Source organism: Melospiza georgiana, chromosome 13, assembly GCF_028018845.1.
Source record: "Melospiza georgiana isolate bMelGeo1 chromosome 13, bMelGeo1.pri, whole genome shotgun sequence".
Lineage (NCBI taxonomy): Eukaryota > Metazoa > Chordata > Aves > Passeriformes > Passerellidae > Melospiza > Melospiza georgiana.
In genome coordinates this window covers 11,117,202-11,136,016 of record NC_080442.1, presented here as the reverse complement: position 1 = coordinate 11,136,016, position 18,815 = coordinate 11,117,202, and the positions used below count along the sequence as shown (strand labels likewise).

General features: G+C 43.8%; 1 protein-coding gene across 4 annotated transcripts in view; it reads left to right on the top strand.

The window, feature by feature from the left end:
• The window catches only part of HOMER2 (homer scaffold protein 2), a 59,187-nt gene that overhangs the window by 8,655 nt on the left and 31,717 nt on the right, over positions 1 to 18,815 (top strand). For all 4 annotated transcript variants that reach the window (XM_058033192.1, XM_058033190.1, XM_058033191.1 and 1 more), the window contains exon 2: positions 13,598 to 13,754. In XM_058033192.1, the coding sequence (XP_057889175.1) occupies positions 13,598 to 13,754 (157 nt within the window). The remainder of the gene's footprint in view (positions 1 to 13,597; positions 13,755 to 18,815) is intronic.

The window sequence follows — 18,815 nt, the reverse complement described above, 5'->3', positions numbered from 1 at the left end:
ACAATGAAACACAATAGCTGTGAACAAGGACCAGATCCCACGCTCCAGGGAGGGAATTGTTGCTTTAGGAGTTATTTGGAATGGATGGGAAGCTGCTCATCTCCCAGGCAGATCCAGAAGTGTGTCTGTGCCCATGTTTCCCTGGGGAACTTTTCTTTCCCTTCTGTGCCTCTTTCACCTTCCCGTGTGCTTTGGAGCAGGAAAATTGGTATTTGTGCGCAATGAGAAATTCCCCTTTGTCTTTTGAGAGCTCCAAAGGACAAATAATGTCTTTAAAGTTTCCATGTGATCCTCCAAGACTTTCCCCAGACAGAAGGTTCTGAACATGTGTTTTCTGAGACCTTCAAAACTGCACATTATGGGAGATGCATCAGCTTTCAAGGACATGACAGTGTGCAGCCTGGCTCTCCTAGCAATCCCTCTCGCCCTGCTTTTCCTCCCCAGACTTTTCTGCAGGGCTGTGGTTTTGCAGAGAGCTGCAGGCACAGCTTCCTTCATCAGCTGGACCCAGGCCTGGGGTAAACACTCTCCTGTGGCTGTGGTTACCTGCTTTTCCCTCCACAGGCAAGGTCTGCTCTGAATTTTTCAGCTGCAGAGTAATAATCCTGCATGTGTATTGTTCAGATCTTTGGGAGAACTTTTCTCCATTGAGTTAGAAATTAGCATTTCAAATTCTATGGGGGAGAAGTTGCCAAAGTTTTTTATATTTTAAGCTTAGAGTTTGGAAAGGAATCAAAATATCTAATCCACTTTGCATTCCCTGCTTGGTCTTTCCTCCCTGCCTTATGAATTGGCATCCTTGTCCTTTGGAGGGAGAGCAATATTGTGCAACTCTGTACAGCTTCTCTTGTGAAATACCAAAGTAATATTGCTGTGATCCCCAGCACCCTTCCCAATAGCTGTTAAATTAGCACAAGTGACACAAGGTTGTACTGGAAAGGGTTTATGCTCATCAGCTGCTTTGCAGGATGACCTCTGAATTACTGGCCAGAAGATAAAACAGACACACAACTGCTGGGAGCAGTTTGGGATAGTCCAGTGCTGTTATTCCACTAAAGAACAGCTGATTTCTGTGAGTTACACAGGTGGTCCAGACTTTGCACCTTGGAGTAAAGTTACTTTTCCCCCTCTTTTTCTTTTTCCATCTCCTTTTTGGCACACCTCCTTGCCCTGTGCTGAGGCTGGAGCTGCTGCCTGGGGGGACAGCCTGGCTGGAGCCCAGAGCCAGGTCAGTGCTGGCAGGGAGGCACATGGAAAAACACAGGGCTGCTCTGTGCTGTCCAGGGGGAAATGGGCAACTGAAACATTCTTTTGCTGCCTTCAGGGGTAGTAAAGCTTCCTTAAAAAAAACCTGTGTTTAGCGAGACCTGTGAGAGAGGCCTTAAAAATGAAGTCGGTTTAATACTTCGGGTGCTAAAGTGTGAATGTGTGAAAAGCATAGTAAGAATTTCTCACCAGTTGGCACCTTGTCCTCAGTGGGTGAGCAAGTACTTGATCCATTCTGCATACCAACACCAGGCATTAATTTTAGATCACAGGCACTGTGAAGAGTGCAGTTTCCAGCTCTTGACTTGCTGTATTTTACTTATGGCAAATAGGAAAACTGATACGTGAACTTTTTTTACCCCCAGCAAGGGAGGTGGCTGTTTCCACTAGCAAGGACTTTCCTATCATCAAAGTGCATGCAAAACAAATTACTGCAGAACACAAAACATTATTTTAAATCCTATTTTAAAACAAACAAATGTTCAGAATTTTGTTCTGGAAGCAAAGCACAAAATCATTTAACTCATGTGATACGGGTTTAGTATTCTAGCATAAACATCTGTGGAGAATTTGAGCTGATTTTGCTCGGATTTGTTTGGTATAAATTAGCAGTAACTCAGAGCAGGAGAGAATCAGGTCTCCTGTGTGTATTCTCCCATTGTTCTGCAGGGTGGATCCATAACTCATAAAAGGGATGTGTAGCAGCCTGGTGTGTTCCATGGACAGCTGGAACATGCTGAGCCACTGAGGCAGCACTGCAGAACTTTGCTATGGAAGATGGTTGGCAGTGAGCAGAGTGAGCCTCTGGTCACTGCTCAGCTGCTTTGGTTTGTTTCACAGCATTGCTGGGGCCTGGTTCTGTCCCCTCCTGGTTGATTTCTCTTTTGGGAGTACACATGGGGGTAGCAAAATGCATTTAGTGCGTGTATAATCACAGAATGGTTTGGGTTGGAAGGTGCTTTAAAGGTCATCTGGTTCTAACCTTCCCATCTATCCTTCCACTAGACAAGGTTGCTCAAAGCCCCATCCAGCCTGGCCTTGGACACTTTCAGGGATGGGGCAGCCACAGCCTCTCTGAGCAGCCCATGTCAGTGCCCCACCACCCTCACAGGGAAGGATTTCTCCCTATTCAATCTAAACTTGTCCTCTTTCTGTTTAAAGCCATTCCCCCTTGTTCTTTCACTACATGTCCTTGTAAAGAATCCTTCTCCAGCTCTTTTGCATCCCTTTAGGTACTGAAAGGCTGAAAACTGAACTCTTCCACCCTGTCTCCAGATGAGAGGTGCTCCATCCCTCTCATCATCTGTGTGTGTCCTCCTCTGGGCTCACTCCAACAGCTTCACATCCTTCTTACACTGGGGATCCAGACCTGGATGCCATAGTCCAGGTGGGAGCAGGGAGAGGGGCAGAATCACCTCCCTTGACCTGTTTTTGGGATGACCCAGAGCATGGTTGGCTTTCTGGGCTGCAGGTGCCCATTGCTGAGTCAGTCCTGCCCCAGGGATCCTGTGATCAGGGTTTGGGCACTCCTCCACTGGATTCTCAAGGGGCAGGGCTGGCTATATGGCTGCCTTTAAAAGTGGGACAGTAACTTCAGAATCTCTTCAGCCAGAGGGAAGAGAAGGAATGAGAAGTACCAGGAAAAGGAAGAGTGCGTGTCTCAGTGCTGGCAGAGAGTGGCACTGATCAGGGGCCGTGCAGAGCAGCAGAAATAAGCACCCTGTGCTCCCAGAGCCCTGGGCCAGCACACAGCCAGCTCCATCAATATCCCCTGGGGCCCTGGGAGGGAGCCCAGCCCCAGCCTGCCCGCCCTGCCGGCCCTTTGTTTGTATCCATGTTCACAGAAAAATTATTTTAGATCATCTCATCATTTTAAACATTTGGTAAGTGTTAATATACTTTCAGCTCAGTGGAAATAATCACCATATGGCTGTAAGATTTGCCATCTGTCCAGAGACGCTGGAATACAATTAGTCCATGTAGTCCATTTATCAATCTATAAGTGACAATATTCACAGTCCTGGTAACTTGGGCTGCTGACAGAATCAGCACTTGCATGGGCCTACCTGTCTGCCCTTATTACATCAATATATAAATGAGATGGAAAAAATCCCATCATTCAGCTGTGTCCTTCACCCTTGACAGAAAGGAAAAAAGTCTATATTAGTGTAAATGAGACTGAGGAAATGGTATGCCTTAATTTTTGTAGCACTAATTGAATTTTTTAATGTCTAGTAGACCTTAATTTCATAAGGCAAAGCCAGATTTAAGTGCAGTCTTTCAATCAAAAAATACCAGCTGGACAGAGTATATCACAGGCAAAAAAAAAAAATATTATGTCCTCTCCTGTTCTATTAATTTCTGAGGCACAAAAAGCTGAATTCTACAAACATGAGAAAAGTCATCATTAGCATCATGCAGGTAAGAATTAATTTCCAGGGTTTCTTGTTTGACTTCAGAAAAAGAGAGTTTTTCAGCACAGTGAATATATTTTTTTAAAAGGTCAAGGCCTTTTGGTTTTAAAACTATTAATGATCTGACATTTAAAGAGTTCTGACTTTTGACTGCTCTTGCCAATCTCTCCCCTGGCCTGTGTCCTAGCCTGGCCCCTCAGGACTGTCACCTCCTTAAAACCAGGGTTAAATTTGGAATAGCTAATGCATATCGAGAAAATGATTTGAATGTTTTATTTGGTTTTGCATATTACCCAAACTCATCTTGCATAATAAGTTTATAAAAGGCATGTGTGCTATGTTTTGTTTATTCTACAAATTTTCAGCCAGCCCACACTAATTTTTGAGACTCTGCTGACAGGAGAATACAATTTTTTTGTCGTATTTGCTTTTTAACTGTAGTTGTGGGACCTGCATAGCATGAAAAATGCTGATACTTGAAATTAAATCCTTTCATACCTCACATTTTGTATAACCTTTGCATAACCTACAAGGTTGGAGGCATTGACATGCAGAAATCAGAAGTGCCAGGGAACAGGTCTGTAGGGATCAGAAATAGGTGGCTGTTGGGGTTCAGGAAGGTCTGGGGTAAGTTCCCCCCAATATTACCTGCAAATAAATTTTGCAAATATATATTTGCAAATATATTGCACCTTGCAGTGCAAGCAGGTTTCAGGGATTTAGTTTTGTGGGATTTGTGGCAAGGGAAGTGGTGTTTTTTTGCTGTGTTGCACATGAATAACCTGATGGTTGAGTTTTTCAGGTTAGTAGTTCTCTCTGAAACTCAGGAGATTGCCAGAGGATCCTCACTTTTGCACCAGGGCTGCTGACAGCTTTTTTATACCAACAAATAATGTACATATCTGAGATCTGTACTGTAAATCTGACGGCTACAGATGGTGTTATATTTTTAAAGATCAAAGTGAACAATGTTAGCTTCTAAATGTTTGAAATTTCCTTTGTATTTTTAACTTGCAGCAGAAGAAATGTGTCATTCTGTTCCCTTATTGGCTGCTGGGAAATCCACAGTGCCAGGAGCTGTGTCCCCCAGTTGCTGAGAGAGCCTGTGTGCAAGCAGCAACCAACCAAACACTCTGCCTGATGATTCTGTTGGTCTATTAAAATCACCAGAAAACGGGAATCTGCTTCTTTTCAGGTTGTCTGATGTAAGCTGCAGTGAGTGGGGACTGGGGCTGGCTCTGGCTGTGCCTCTTTGTGCCCAGCACCTTGCTCTGGGGTCCCTGTGAGCACAGGGGCTGTGCTTGCACTGGAACCTCTCTTTCCTGTTTTTAATACACTGGCTTTGGTGCTCTTGGCCACATTTGGTGATTTTTTTTGTCTTTTGCACGATCTGCTCTAGATGGAGGCTGGTGAGATCAAACCCATTTAAACGTGGCAGTGCTGGAATTGCTCTCAGCACAGGCAAGTCCACACCTGCACTGAGCACCCAGTGTGGGCATTGCTTTGCATCCTTCTAATCTCTCACTGAGCAAATTGCTTAGCCTTTAATTGCTTTTAATTTTTACATCCTTAAGTTCCATTAAGGCCGTGCAGCCTTGCATTAAGCCATCTGTTGGCACCTTTTCCTTGCAGTGAGGGTGGTGCCAGCCCAGGGCACAGCCCTGTCCTGCCCCTGCTGCTGGCACGTAGTGGTGGCCACCAGGGCAAGCAGGGCCCTCTCGTTCGCTTCTGACCTTACAGCTGGTGGAATTCCTTATTTGATCCTTCAGGCAGCAGATCAAAAAGAGTTATACAACTTGTTCTTTAAACTGAACCGATTGGCTTTTTTTTTTTTTTTTTTTCCTCCCCTAGTGTAAGTGGAAGAAAAGCCTCAGGGGAGAGCATTTGAATAGGGCATGGGAAAGCATATCAATAATTACATGCATGGATTAGTGCACAAAAGCACTCCCCTCCAAGGATTTGCTTAGTGCTGTGCTGTTTGAAATAATGGAGTGTTTAATCATATTATTTTGCAATACTGAGGCTTTGATTAAGCCACTGATTGAAATCAGCTTTTCAGATTGCTTTGTGTGGAGATATCCTCATCAGCCATGCAAATTCCTATCGCATGGGAGGGGAAAAAAGTCATAAAGATGCTGCCCTGGTGGTGTCAGGGGCTTTTACATGCACACACATGGTCTCACTCCAGTCTTCTGTTTGTAGGTATGGTGTGTTTTGATCATATATCCTCTGACATTTGCTCTCTTCATTTTGTAAATACACATGAAGTAGCCCATACAACCTCAAAGCACCCTGAGCCCTCTGCCATGCAGAAGTCCAAAGAATTAAAAATAGTAAAAAAGATTCCACTACTGCATTGAAGGAATTTTCTGCTTGTTTATAAAGGCAAAATAAATTCCTTCCCAAGGCCAGCTGCTTGGGGCAGACCTTGGTGCGTGCAGGCATGCCCTGATCCAGAGCTGGCATCTGGGCCATCCCCTTGTGCCCCTGGGCTGTGCCAGGGTGGAAGCTGCAGGGGAGGGAGGGAATGTGCTCCTGAGACCTGCTCTCTCCACTCCAGGTTTGCACCTGCAATTTACAATGGCATTTCTCCCTGAAATATTACAATGCCAGCATTGTGCTGCAGAGGAGGCTGTGCTGAAAGCATTAACTCCACTGGAGCTGGGGTGAATGCAGAGGATGTAATTTTTAACCAATCCAGAGCAATGGGATGGCTTTGGGGACTGTTCATGTGCTGATCCAGCTTCATTTGTCACGAGGGTAGGAGAGGTGCTGGCTGTACACAGTACAAGTGTTTTTTCCTATTTTCAGAGTTTGAACTCACACCTTTGCAAAAGGGAGGGTGGTAACATTACTGAGGTGCAGATTTATGGATCCCCTTTAAATGTGTTCTCAGAAAAAAGACTCTGAAATGATCAATTACACCACCAGTTTTGTACACACGTGCCTCAACTTGTTTTTTTCCAATAAGTAACCTTACCTATAGAGGCTTAGTTCAGAGTCCTCTCAGTTCCTGTCACTTGTGTATGAGTGTTTATTCACAGTGTCTTGAAAGGTTAATAGACCTCTGGAGATGATCCCAAAATAAAGTGTGAGCTTCCTCAGTGCCCAAGATAAGCCTTTTAATTTGGATATTGGCTTGGTAAAGGCGCAGTGGTGTTGTGAGACCTCACAGATGTTACAATGATTTTCATACTGAGAGCTTTTTTCCTGAAGATTTGTTCTTTTTGGATTTACTGAGCTGCAAATCAAAAATGAGCTTAATTGATGTCTGTGCTTTTAACAGACAATTCTTTAGCTAGCTACTTTTATTCTAATTTTTTTGTCTAAGTAACTGGAACTATTATGTTCCCTAAAAATGCAAGAAGCACTTTTGCTAATTATATTCTGTTGAAATAGTAATGCCTGTAAATGAAAAGAGCTAAAAAGATGGATTTTTTTGCACAAATTTCATATATTTCTGCAGGTGAGTTGATATCAAATTTAATATCAAGTGGGCACCAGAGAATCATGACTGGGTATTTGAACGAGTTGCATGACCTTGCTCTTGATTAACACTGCTGCCAGATTCAGCACTTCAGCCGCATTATGAGGAGCTTGGTCTGCTCGTAAAATAAGAATTTCAAGACTGAAAAGAAGAACTTTGAGTAATTTTTATTTTTAAAACAGCTGTTTGTTTCTCGTTCTGTCTCTTTTAGAGGCAGTGTAATTTTAGTCCCAGCAGCCAGGGTTTTCCAGAAGTCATTCCCTGTGCCTTCCACCACTTTGGGAGGGAATTCCACCTGGGAGCACAAGGCTTGACTGGCAAGTACTGACAATGGCACTTTCAGAGGTGCCTGCATGATTTTAGGTTTTTTTTTATAAAGAGAATAAAGAGCAGCAAAGCCTGGGTGCAATTGCCCACTTCTAGCCCAGCCCATCACTCTAGGCCAGTTCTCCCACCCTCATTTACAACTGATAGTAAATCCTCCCTCTCTCTCAGCTCTTTACTGCTCAGGGTTATGTCTCCATCCTTACAAGTCATTTTTGCTGTGGGAATGAGTGTGAGGAGGAGGAGGAGGAAGGATTGTTTGCACTGCAGGAGCAATGGGAGCTGCACCCATCCCGCCTTCCTGCACAGTGAGGAGGAGCAGCTGTCAATGCTCTGAGAGCTTCCCTCTGCTCTGCACAGACATTATTCCTTTTTGTTGAGTGGTGAATGTTCAGCTGTTGATTCAGCCTTTTGAATTCACATAGCCAAAAGCTGCCCTGGGTAGATGTGGTATAAAAATGCCCTGCAATGGCAGTGAGAGCAGAGCTGCAGAGAGGAGGGGAGGTGATGGATTCTATTTCCAGGCTTGCTGGTGGCTCTGTTATCCTGGGATGCCATCTCGCTCTCCAAGGCTGTTTCCTCAGGTGTAAAATGGAGCCATTACCCACCTGCTCTCCTCATGCTGGGTTTTGCACCCTTGCAAGTTGCAGCAGGCTCTGATTGCTGTGCTGTGCCCTGGCAGGCAGCCCCAGAGCCTGCCCGCGGCAGCTGATGGGGGCTGAGTGACCTGGATTCATTGGCATATGGCATTTGGGAAGGGAATGAGCTGCCTGCTCTCCTCGTGCCAGTCTGCTGCTGCCACATCCCAAAATGGCTCAGATTTAGTGTCTGCCTCTCCCCAGCCCTGTGTGCTGCCCGTGCTGAGTGAGCCCAGGCCATGAGCTGGTGCTGGCCCAGCCATGAGCTGGCACTGATGGGTGTGGAGGTGCCAGGAGCTCAGCACTGGGCTGAGACAGCTGAATTTGCTGGGTTTGTAGCACAGGGGGATGCTTGTCTTGACTGGAGTGTGTGCAGGGGGTGTGAGGTCAGAAGAGGTCCTTTATCTTCATCCTTGGTCATCATTGAGAAACTCATTTGTGTGGTTCTCTTTTTTTTTTTCTGCAAATATTTGATCCAAGATGGCACAAGTGTTGAATGCACAGAGGTAACAGGTTGGAGGGTAATGAACCCTAATTTTGGCTTGGAGCAAAGATTAATATTGTGTATAAACTGCAGCCACTGTGCTAATTGCTGTGTGTGACACCATGAACTGCAACTTCTCCCCACAGCAGCTCTGTCATCATCCCAGGTCTGCCTTTACTTCAATTTTGGTGTTTTGGGGAGAGGGGTTGGTTGTTTTTCCAAGTTTGAGATGTGTGTGTATACACAAGTGAGAAGAGTTAATACACAAACTATTTTCACAGGTAATTTTTAGGCATTGTAATGGGCCTGGACTTTCATCAAGATGAGTATTTCAAATAGGAGAAAAATCTCCATCCATGATCTGAATAAATACAAATGGCACTGCAAACTACAATATATGTACATAGAGGGTTAATTCTTTTTCAGTACAGGCAGTAGTAGCAATGTTCAATCTAAATAACTTGGCACCAGTTTTATCATGTTGTGTTTAGCGATACAGATTTTTGTTTCATGACCAGTGATGAGGGATATATCACAAAGTAGGATTTTGCATTTGCTTCTACTCTTTTCTCTTGGGAGATCCTCATTATCTAATACTTGTTACAGCAAATCACTGCAGATCTGCTGGCACTGTCAGGTATGATAAACTCAACGTGTGCATGATGCTGGGCTGCAGCAGGAAGCACCACGTTCCAAAATCTCTGCAGGCATCTGCATCCGCCACCAAATGGCAGATATATGAAGATATGTGCTTTTAAAAAATATTTTTATTTCAATTGGGCAGTTAATGCAAAGTTGTCTACAGTTAGTGTGGAGAGAGCACAAATAGTCCTGGGCTGTAAAACAGAAATCCTTATCCCAGAGATGTTAAGTGATCTGCTAGTCAAAGTTTTAAAAAAATGTGTAATTAGTGGTTTTGCCTCTGGTGGAGTACCAGAGCTCCTGTCACAAACATACTTGATGTTCCAGATCCTACAAAGATTATTTTGTCCCAGTTTCTTCATGGCCAGTGCATCCCCCTGATGTGCACTGGGCACTTGGTGCATTTGAACGTGTCTGGGTGCTGATCCCACAGGAGTTTTATTTGTTTTATTTACTAGCAGGAAGGATTGCTGTAGCACAGAAGTGTTCAGTGATCAGTGCCTGGTCTGGAGCTGGTTCCAGCATCCCTGGCTGTCCCAGGTGCCACCAGCTGGAGCTGGCTGTGTCACAGCTCCCTCGGCCACCAGCATCCCACAGCCCAGAGGATGCTGGCTGCCACCAGCAGGGACTCTTTACAGCTGAAGTGATTTAAATCACTGGTTGTGCTCATGATTCAAGTGATAAACAAGGAAATTTGAATTAAATAATTTGAACTTTTCCTAAGTGAGAGCTCATTGCCGTTGATTAGGAAGAGTGATACAAAACACATGGCTTGCAGCTAGTCACCCACTTGTGAAATTTGGCATGGTTGTATATTAACCAGAAAGTGATACTGTGTCTGACACAGCTGTGAAGCACTTGGTTAGCTCGAGAATCTTATGGCTTGCTTGTTAAATTCTTTGGAAAAGGTTAATGACATTAGAGGAGAGTGGTTGTTTTTTACTTGAGATTTCACTCTTATGAAGCAAGGACAGAAATTAAAGGTCGACTAAAATGTGTAAAACCATGAGTTGAAAATTGCAATTATATTTATAAAACATGCTTGCCAGATTTAATAATGAAAATGCATTTTCTGTCTTAAATTATATTACCAGATAAAGAATTATTAGGTGTGATTTTCTACTTTTCCTGTTCGACTTTTCAAGCAGCTTTACTCTGAGCAGTGGATATTGCTGTCAAATTGATTTTTAAACAGTTGGGGTTTTTTAAAGAGTATTTAATCAATCATTAACAACTTTGGTTAAAATTCATGAGATTTTAAATATTCATAAATTCTCTCTGCCTTCATGTGAGGGTCCAAGCCCGGCTGGCAGTGCTGCTGCTCCCCAGGCAAGCTGGCAGCTCGCACGAGGAGCAGCTCACAGGGCTCAAACAGGCACAGTGTGCTCTGCAGTCTCAGGTCAGCACTGCTGTTAGTTTATCACAAAAGCTGATAAACCTCTGATAAAATGGAAAGGAAAGGAACCCTGGGAGATGAAGTCATTCCTTCACCAGTAAAGTGCTTTCTTGAACGTAGAAAAGTTACAAGTAAGGCAGAATAATCATTCTCAGTTTGGAGCTCTGTAGGGCCATGGTGGAGGGTTTTAAAAATACCTAATTTTGTGTTTCCCTTGAAAATTGAGTGCCACGGTTTCACAGTTGCCTGAGTGTGCCTCAGTGGTCAGAGGGGTTTGGGATGCAGTGGGTGTTTCCCCTGTGCTGAAGCTGTGTCTGGAGTTTGGTGGCTCTGCCATCCTGCTGTGCTGTGGGAACGTGGTGGCACCAGCTGAATCGTGGGCTCTTAGGGCTCCTTGGGGCACAGAACTGCAGCAGGCCACACACAGCCACAGAAATGCATCTTCTTTTCTTAATTATTATAAAGCAACACCAGGAAATGCAGGACGTTGTGTTCTGGGGGTGTTTCCTCTTCTTCAGAGAGTCAGAAATCAGTCTGGGGGCTTTGCTGACCTGTAGAGCCACCTCTGGAAGGCCAGGGGCATGTGGAGCATCCCACTGGCCCTTCCAAATCTGAGTGACAACTAAAGGTCAACCCATCAGCTGCCTCAAATGATTTAAAATGTTTCAGTTTGGACATTGCATTTTCTTATTTTTTAATAATTTATCAACTAGCACGCTATCACTATGACACAGAAAGACAAAATGCCGGTGGGCTTTTTTGTTGTTGATAATCATAGGAATAGAAACAGAGGTCTTGCCTTTATTTCTTAATGAAAGAATGAATGGAAATGTGGATATTTGCACCTCTGAGCTTCACTATCCATTGATTTATCCGCCTGGATGGATGTGTACAGCTCCTGTTTCAACAGCAGCAGCTTCAGTCAAGATTCCTGAACAAATAGGTAGATAATAGTGGGGACTTTGCCTTCATTCTGCTTTTATTGTCTCCAGATTTACTTTATATGCTTACTGCCCCTGCTGCAGAGCAGCCAGACACAGTTCTAACAGGGTTTTCTGGTGTAGTTAAGAAAATGTAACAGAATTAAAGTTGTTTGTAGAATAGGTTTTTATGGAGGAAAATTCCTAGCATTTAGAGTAAAAATATTGGGTTGTACTACCTTGGTTTTAGTAGAGTCAACTGAAAATACAGAACTTTTTAAAGGCAAAAAAATTCCAAAAATATTTTTTCAAGTAATGTACATTTTTAAAGAGAGTAAACAGCTTGGGGGAAACTTCCCCTCCTAATTTATTACAGGCAAACTCCATGGCCTCTGTAGGCAATGCTAATCCTGTGTAATGGATAAGGAAAGTGTTTAAAATGTTAAGGAAAGCTGCCCCTTCTTTCCACCCAGCTGAGGATGGCATCGATACTGGCCTGTGAAATGAGAGCTGGCTTCAGCAAGGTACTGATAAGGGAGAACTGAAGCAAATGCTACTCTGACAGCTGTAATATGACAGTCCCATTGTCATTGCAATTTATTTTGAGTAAGTATTTTACATGGTTCAGCACAGCTGTCTGTCCAGAAACCTGCAAGCCCCTGGAAAAATGTAGAACTTTGTGCAAGTCTTACAAGGAGAAAACCACTCTTTCATTTTCTTCCTTCTGAGGCCTTGCTGGGCTTTACAAGTTCACTCCTTCTTTCCTGAGCTAATTGTGCTCTTAAATCACTTCATTTGTTTGATATTTGCAAATTTACTGCCCTTGATTTTAATTTAAATTTGTGGGTGGTAGCTCCATTGCAGTACCATTGGTTTTGGATCCTGTAGTAATTCTGTCAATTACCTATTCATGATGTAATATTTTGTATGGGACAAGAATATATTGAGTGGTACACTTAATATAAAACATTATATAATGTAGCTTTTAAAAACCAAAAGCATGAAAATGCATATAACAACTCAGTAGAGCTTGCTTTGCAGTTCACTTCTACTGCTAAACTTGGATTAAAGGTATGGTTGGTGGTGAATTTAGTTTTATGGCATTTAAGAAAGGCTTAATTCTGATCTTTAACCTAGATGACTTTGTATGTATCACATTTGGTTCTTTTGGTCCTGAGTCTTCTCTACTTTTCTGTGTGATTTGCCTGGTCAAACACTGAAGGTAAAACAAAACCCCTCCATTGTGTGCACAAATATTGAGGAGAAAGAAGCTGGTGTTTGGGATCAGGATTTTGGGGTGCTGCATCACCCACTGAGAGCTGAAAAGGCAATGTCTGCATCACCACTGGAGTTTGGTTCTGTTTCCTTTCCCTCTCACTTCCCAGGTTGATTGACTGGTTTGCATCTAATGAAATTTTCATGCACATCCACAGAACAGTGGGATTCTGAGGAGAGAGATGAATATTTCAGTAATTATCCCATGCCTGTGTGTCACTGGGGTCCTTGGTGCACCCACACAGGAGCCCTGGCTGTAGGTAGCAGTTCACAGGAATTTCAGCAGGGGTAAATCCAGCTGTGGGGGTTTGCTTTCACAGGAATTTCAGCAGGGGTAAATCCAGCTGTGGGGGTTTGCTTTCACAGGAATGGCAGCAGGGGTAAATCCAGCTGTGGGGGTTTGCTGCCTTTGGCAAAATATGAGAATGGGGAAAGAAAGAAAGAATGCATGTGAATGTCCTTTCCTCGAAATAAGTATTTTGAGGAATAGATGGGTACTGAGGTAATTTAGCATGGGGAGAAAGAAGCCAGTTTTTTCTTGGGCTATGGCAGTAACTTTAGGATGCTGAATGTCACTGAGTGGTGTCAAGGAGAGGTGCTCAAGGCTGGAGTGTGGCTGGGCAGTGTCACTGCTCTGTCTTTGCTTTTGGGGCATTGCCAGGTGCTCTCTGCCTTGTGCTTTCGGGCCGGGCTGCTGGGACGTTTCACCTTCCGCAGACTCACGCATCCATTTCTCCTGTCCCTGTTCCAGAGAACAGCCCATCTTCACCACCAGAGCCCATGTCTTCCAGATTGACCCCAGCACGAAGAAGAACTGGGTTCCTGCCAGCAAGCAAGCTGTGACTGTTTCCTACTTCTACGACAGCACGAGGAACAGCTACCGGATAATCAGCGTGGATGGAGCCAAGGTAGGAGCTGGTACCTGGTGTGTGTCTGTGCAGTGTGGGATGTCAGCCCTGCCTGAGCACACTCTGGGGCTCATTTAATATTATAAACACTCCTTTGTTACATAATCCACCAAGGAGATTTACAGTGATAATTGGAAAAACACAGGGCACCCTAAAAGTGATTTTGCCCTGCTTAGTTGATTTTATTTCTGATGAGTTTGGCTTCATGATAAGTGAGCTGAGAACTTTTAAGTGTCCAAATTGAGTCAGTAGCATGCTATCTGAAAAAGCCAACTATATCAGGATGAGGCCTTTTTGGTGATAAAAGTGTTCTTTTTTAAAAGAAACAAGGAGACAGATGTTCTTTTTTAAAAGAAACAAGGAGACAGATGCATGAAGACTATAGCTTTTAATGTAAATGTCAACTGCATTTTTGCTTTTGTCTGGCTGAACTATTTACTACTTAATTTATTAGTAAAGTAGTAACTATTTAGTACTTAATTTTCTTAAGCTTTGGCACTTCATCAGCCTTAGGTGACAAGTTAGGCATGAAGGCTCTTCCCCCAACCTTTTTTGTGAATTTGTTTTGCATTACCAGAGAGTGTGCTCAAGTATTTGCTGTAAGAATCCAAATAAGTTGGTCTGAATAGGTTGCTCAGTTTTTATTACAAACCACATTTATCCCTCTGATTAGTCCCTCCAAAGTCACTTGGTGGGTGACAACTTTCCCCTGGCAGACCCCAGTCAGAGGTATAAATGAAAACATTTTGCTCATGTACAACAATCATCGGTCATTTCTGTCAGAGCACAAACCACAGGGTAACAAGATGAGTTTACAGCCTGTTTATCTGTGTTCCTGTTTGGATAAGGATGTTAAAATATCACTGTTCTGGGAGATAGAGATCACAGAAATCATCCCTTAATAAAGCTTTTCTATTTGTCATGCCTATTTCACATACTTGTTTTTCCAAACATCTCCTGTGCTATATTTGGTTACATATTGGCTTATAAATCTGCCATACTGCCTGCTTTAATTGATGGTAATGTTTCATTGACACCAGTACAGCATTAATATCTCCCCATCAGGAAGCTGTTTGTGCCAGTGAGTTAATTCCCAGGAATTCTGCAGTTTGCAGCAGCACACACAGCCCCTGGGGGAAGCTGAGCCCCCCAGATTTCCTTGTGCTGGGGCTGCTGCTGGGCTGGTGGCTTTACAAGCCCTGGCAAGTGCAATTTCCAAGCCAGAGCTGCTGCACTCACAGCAGTGGCTGGCTTGATTTGTGGCTGTGCATGCATGCATTAAGACCAATTAATGAAAACAAAGTAATTACAGTGTGTCGGCGGGGGGGGGACTGCAGGGGCAGCGTGTGGCCACAGCCAGAGGTCCTGCCCAGAACTGTAAAATGTGTGCACAGAACAAGCTGGGCACCCAAGCTTTGCTCTGCCACCTGCTCAGGAGACACTCAGAGGGAACATTCACCCCCTGTCCCCTGTTTTAATGTGTCCCAGAAGAAGGTGAGCTTGCCATGATTAGAATTCTCCCCTGGGGCTTCCCAAGCAAGAATCAATTGCTGGCCACATAAATTATTCCTCTTGTATTGAATCTTTGCTGGTTAAGGAACAGGTCAAGAATAGATGTTACCTTCATGCTCACCTCTGGAGAGTCCTGTGACCCTGCCTGTCCATCTTAAGAGTGCTAACTGGGAGGGAAAAACCAATGTTTGTGCCAAAAGAAGTTAAAAGTTGCATTTTTTCCTTCAAACAAACTATTGTTTAGTGTTGTGACCTACTTTTCCAGGCAGAAATGAAACTGGGTAGAACTGTAAGGAAGAATATAGATGCTTCAGATGATAGTGTCCTGCTTTCTGTACATCTCATTAGAACAGTCTTCCATGTGCTGGCAAATACCAGATGGATTAATGTGACAGCATCACTGTGGGCATAAGTTATGTCTGATTTAAGGACAGAAAAGTTGAAGCTCAAGTAAATGAAGGGACTTGGCCCTAGAAGGAAGGCAGTGATGAAAGATGTGTATCTCTTACAACTCTCCATCCTTGTCTGCTCTGCAAAGGGGCTGTTCCAACAGTTTATTTTAGACAAACATGTATGATTCACATTGGCTTGCAGAGGAATTCCAGGTAAATCCAACTTGTATGAAGATGTTGGATTAATTTGGGGTTCTTTTTTTTACCTTATGTTGACATTACATACTAATGACAAAAATATTTTGAAGTTATCAAGAATATAGGGTGCTCCACCAATATAAATATTGGTCATCACCTGGTTGCATAAGCTTGGTTTTCCTTGCAGCACTCAGCCTGTCACCCTGGGCCGTGCTGAGCTGCCGTGTGAGGAGAGCTTGGAGCTGCTGAGAGCTGTGCTGGGGCAGGGCAGGCTGGGCAGTGTCACCCCGATGAGCTCTTCCCTCCTGATGCAGCCCTGACCCGATGGGCTGTGACCCTGCAGGAGTGGCTTCCTCAGGCAGCTGCTGCTGTCCCCAAAGGTGCAGACCCTCACAGTGCCCTGTCCTTCAGTGCCATCCTCTCTTCTCCCAGCAGGCACAGCCTGTCCCCATCTCCTCCTTGTGCCTTGTCCCCACACCTGGGATGCAGGGCAGAGGGGAGCGGAAGGATTTAGCAGTGGGTTTAAGGTGGGGATTAAGGGAACTGCTGAGCCCACGTGTTTAAAGGTGTTTAGGGTACAAATATTTATTGGTAACTCAGTTTGTGAGCCTGGCTGGCAGAGGAGCTGCCTGGCTCTGCTGCCCAGCTCAGTGCAGCACTCACTGCCTCTGCCTCAGCCCCTGGGGAGGGAGAGGAGAGTCTGGGGGCTGCACATGGGGGTGGTGAGGAAAATGGAAAAGAAAGAGAATAAGGCAAAGATAGGAAGCAGAGTGGAGTCTAGGGAGTTTAACTCTTCCCTTGCAGGAATATTCAGGAGTCCAATATGCAGACCAGCCAGGAGAGAGCATACACCTGCAGGTGCCAGGTTCCTTTAAAATTCTCCCATCCCAATAACAAACCCATTAAAATACCTGGGGAATGAAGCACTGCAGAGAGGAAACCCTAGATTCAACACAGCTTGTACCACTTTAATTCCTTGTGTTTGCAAAGCTAAAGACAGCAGCTCTTCTAATTCCTGTGTGTTTCACAGAAAAACAGGTGCTGTGGACAGGAGCTTACAATTTATAGCAGAAGATTTCACAGATACCAAATGAGAATTCACTGCATGATCTTAACCAAGATGCCATGACCAAACAAGGGAATAGATTAGTATATCTTTTAATTGCCTTCTAATTGACTTGTATGTTGTTAAGCAAGTAATTTCATCATGTTTTAAGAAGTTTCTGGCTGGAGGCTAACTGCAGCAAAATGAATGCAAAATGCAAGGGCACACTGATTCAGAGTTAATGAGGCAGCCAAGAGACTTCACCATATGAAAGTGCCCCGTGTTGTGGACAAAAGTCAGCCCTGTTGAAAGAAGACAAAATATGGTGGTGATGCAGGGAGAACATGAAGTTTTAAATGCCCAATTGCTGTGCAGGGTGTGGGGAAAGGCACACACAGGGCTCCTCATTAAAAGTGGCCTACATTGGCTTGCCTTTTGGAGGCAAAAAGGAAGTTTGACAGTGTGAAAATTATGCAGACCAATAACCTCTGTCATCCTCAGGAATAATGCATGACAGTACCCTGGTTGGTGGGTTTATTTATTTTTTATAAACTGAAATTACGTGCTACCCAAACAGCAGAGAGAAGAGGGAAAGGAATTTGAGATGGAAATATAATCCCTCAGAAACAAGCCTCTGCCCTCTTCTCAGATGTCCATGTTGTATTTCTATAAAACTTGGGATTGCAACAACATCATTTTTCTCTTTTGAGAAACGAGCTGTTAATAAGGAGCATAAAGCTAGCTTAAAAATTAATAGCCAGCAATAAAGTGCATAGTGAGACATAGTGAGCTGGCAGCAGCAAAGTGATGCAGCAAGAGTCATCACAGATGCCAGTCCCCAGTTGTCTCTGAGAGATGATTAAACAGATGACTAGAAAAAAAATTAAAATCAGGCTTTAAAAAATTACATTGCAAGAGTGGTTGTGGAAAATACATGATAAAGAAGTAAAGACTGTGTTTCAGAGGAAAAAACCAGTCAGCTGACACTCATTCCCAGTTACTAGTTCATTTAAGAGTTTATTACCTGATAATTACCTCAAATATTGGAGATCAGCAGCCAAGTTGGGCATAAGTGTGTGAAAGTATTGAAGGGAGAACCAGAAAAATTGCTGTGCTGGGAAAGCAAAATCAGTGGGTCTGTTTCTGAAGTAAATTGCAATTAGTAAGAATAAGAATTTGGGCCAAATGTTGCCAATCAGTATTCACAGAGTGTCCCCAAAGTGAATACAGTGCATTCTGTGTGTGATGGAGTGGCATCAGTGCAGGGGACAGTGTGATTTACAGGGGACAATGCAGCTGGCAGGGACACAGCCCCTGCAGCCTGTGGCAGCAGATATTGGGGGAGGTAAATCTGCTCATATTTGATGTATTCCTGGCTTTCTCAGTTCCTGTCCCAGGGAACTAATTGCTGCCTAATGTAATAGCTGCCCACCTCTTTGTAACCACACTTTTCTTGTCACGACTGGAGGCAGGTGTCCTCAGCACACAAAGAGGAAATTGAGTTCTTCCAGTGATGTGTTCAGAGGCTCAAAACAGATCTTTTTCTTTGCCCATGGAAAAGGAATTATTTTAAGGCATAGTTGTTAAAAATATCCTAGAGTATTTTGCCAAAAGGTGACTCTTGGATTTCAGAATCTTTTCTTTCAGAGGAAAACAATTACAGGGTATGGTACCACAGATGAAATTCCTTTATCTGACTAGATATTTTCATTCTTTTTTTTTCTTCCATTGACGTAAATTCAGCCATTAAACCAATAGCAACTCTTTCACAGGGAAAAAAACCGTACCAAGTAATTTATATATTACAAAATTTTTGGCACTGAATTCTAAATGGCTTCTGGCAGTGTGTACCTCACCAGGGGTCTGCGTTGGTGTGGCAGCATTTAACTCTGCCTATGGGACCTCATGGGTTTG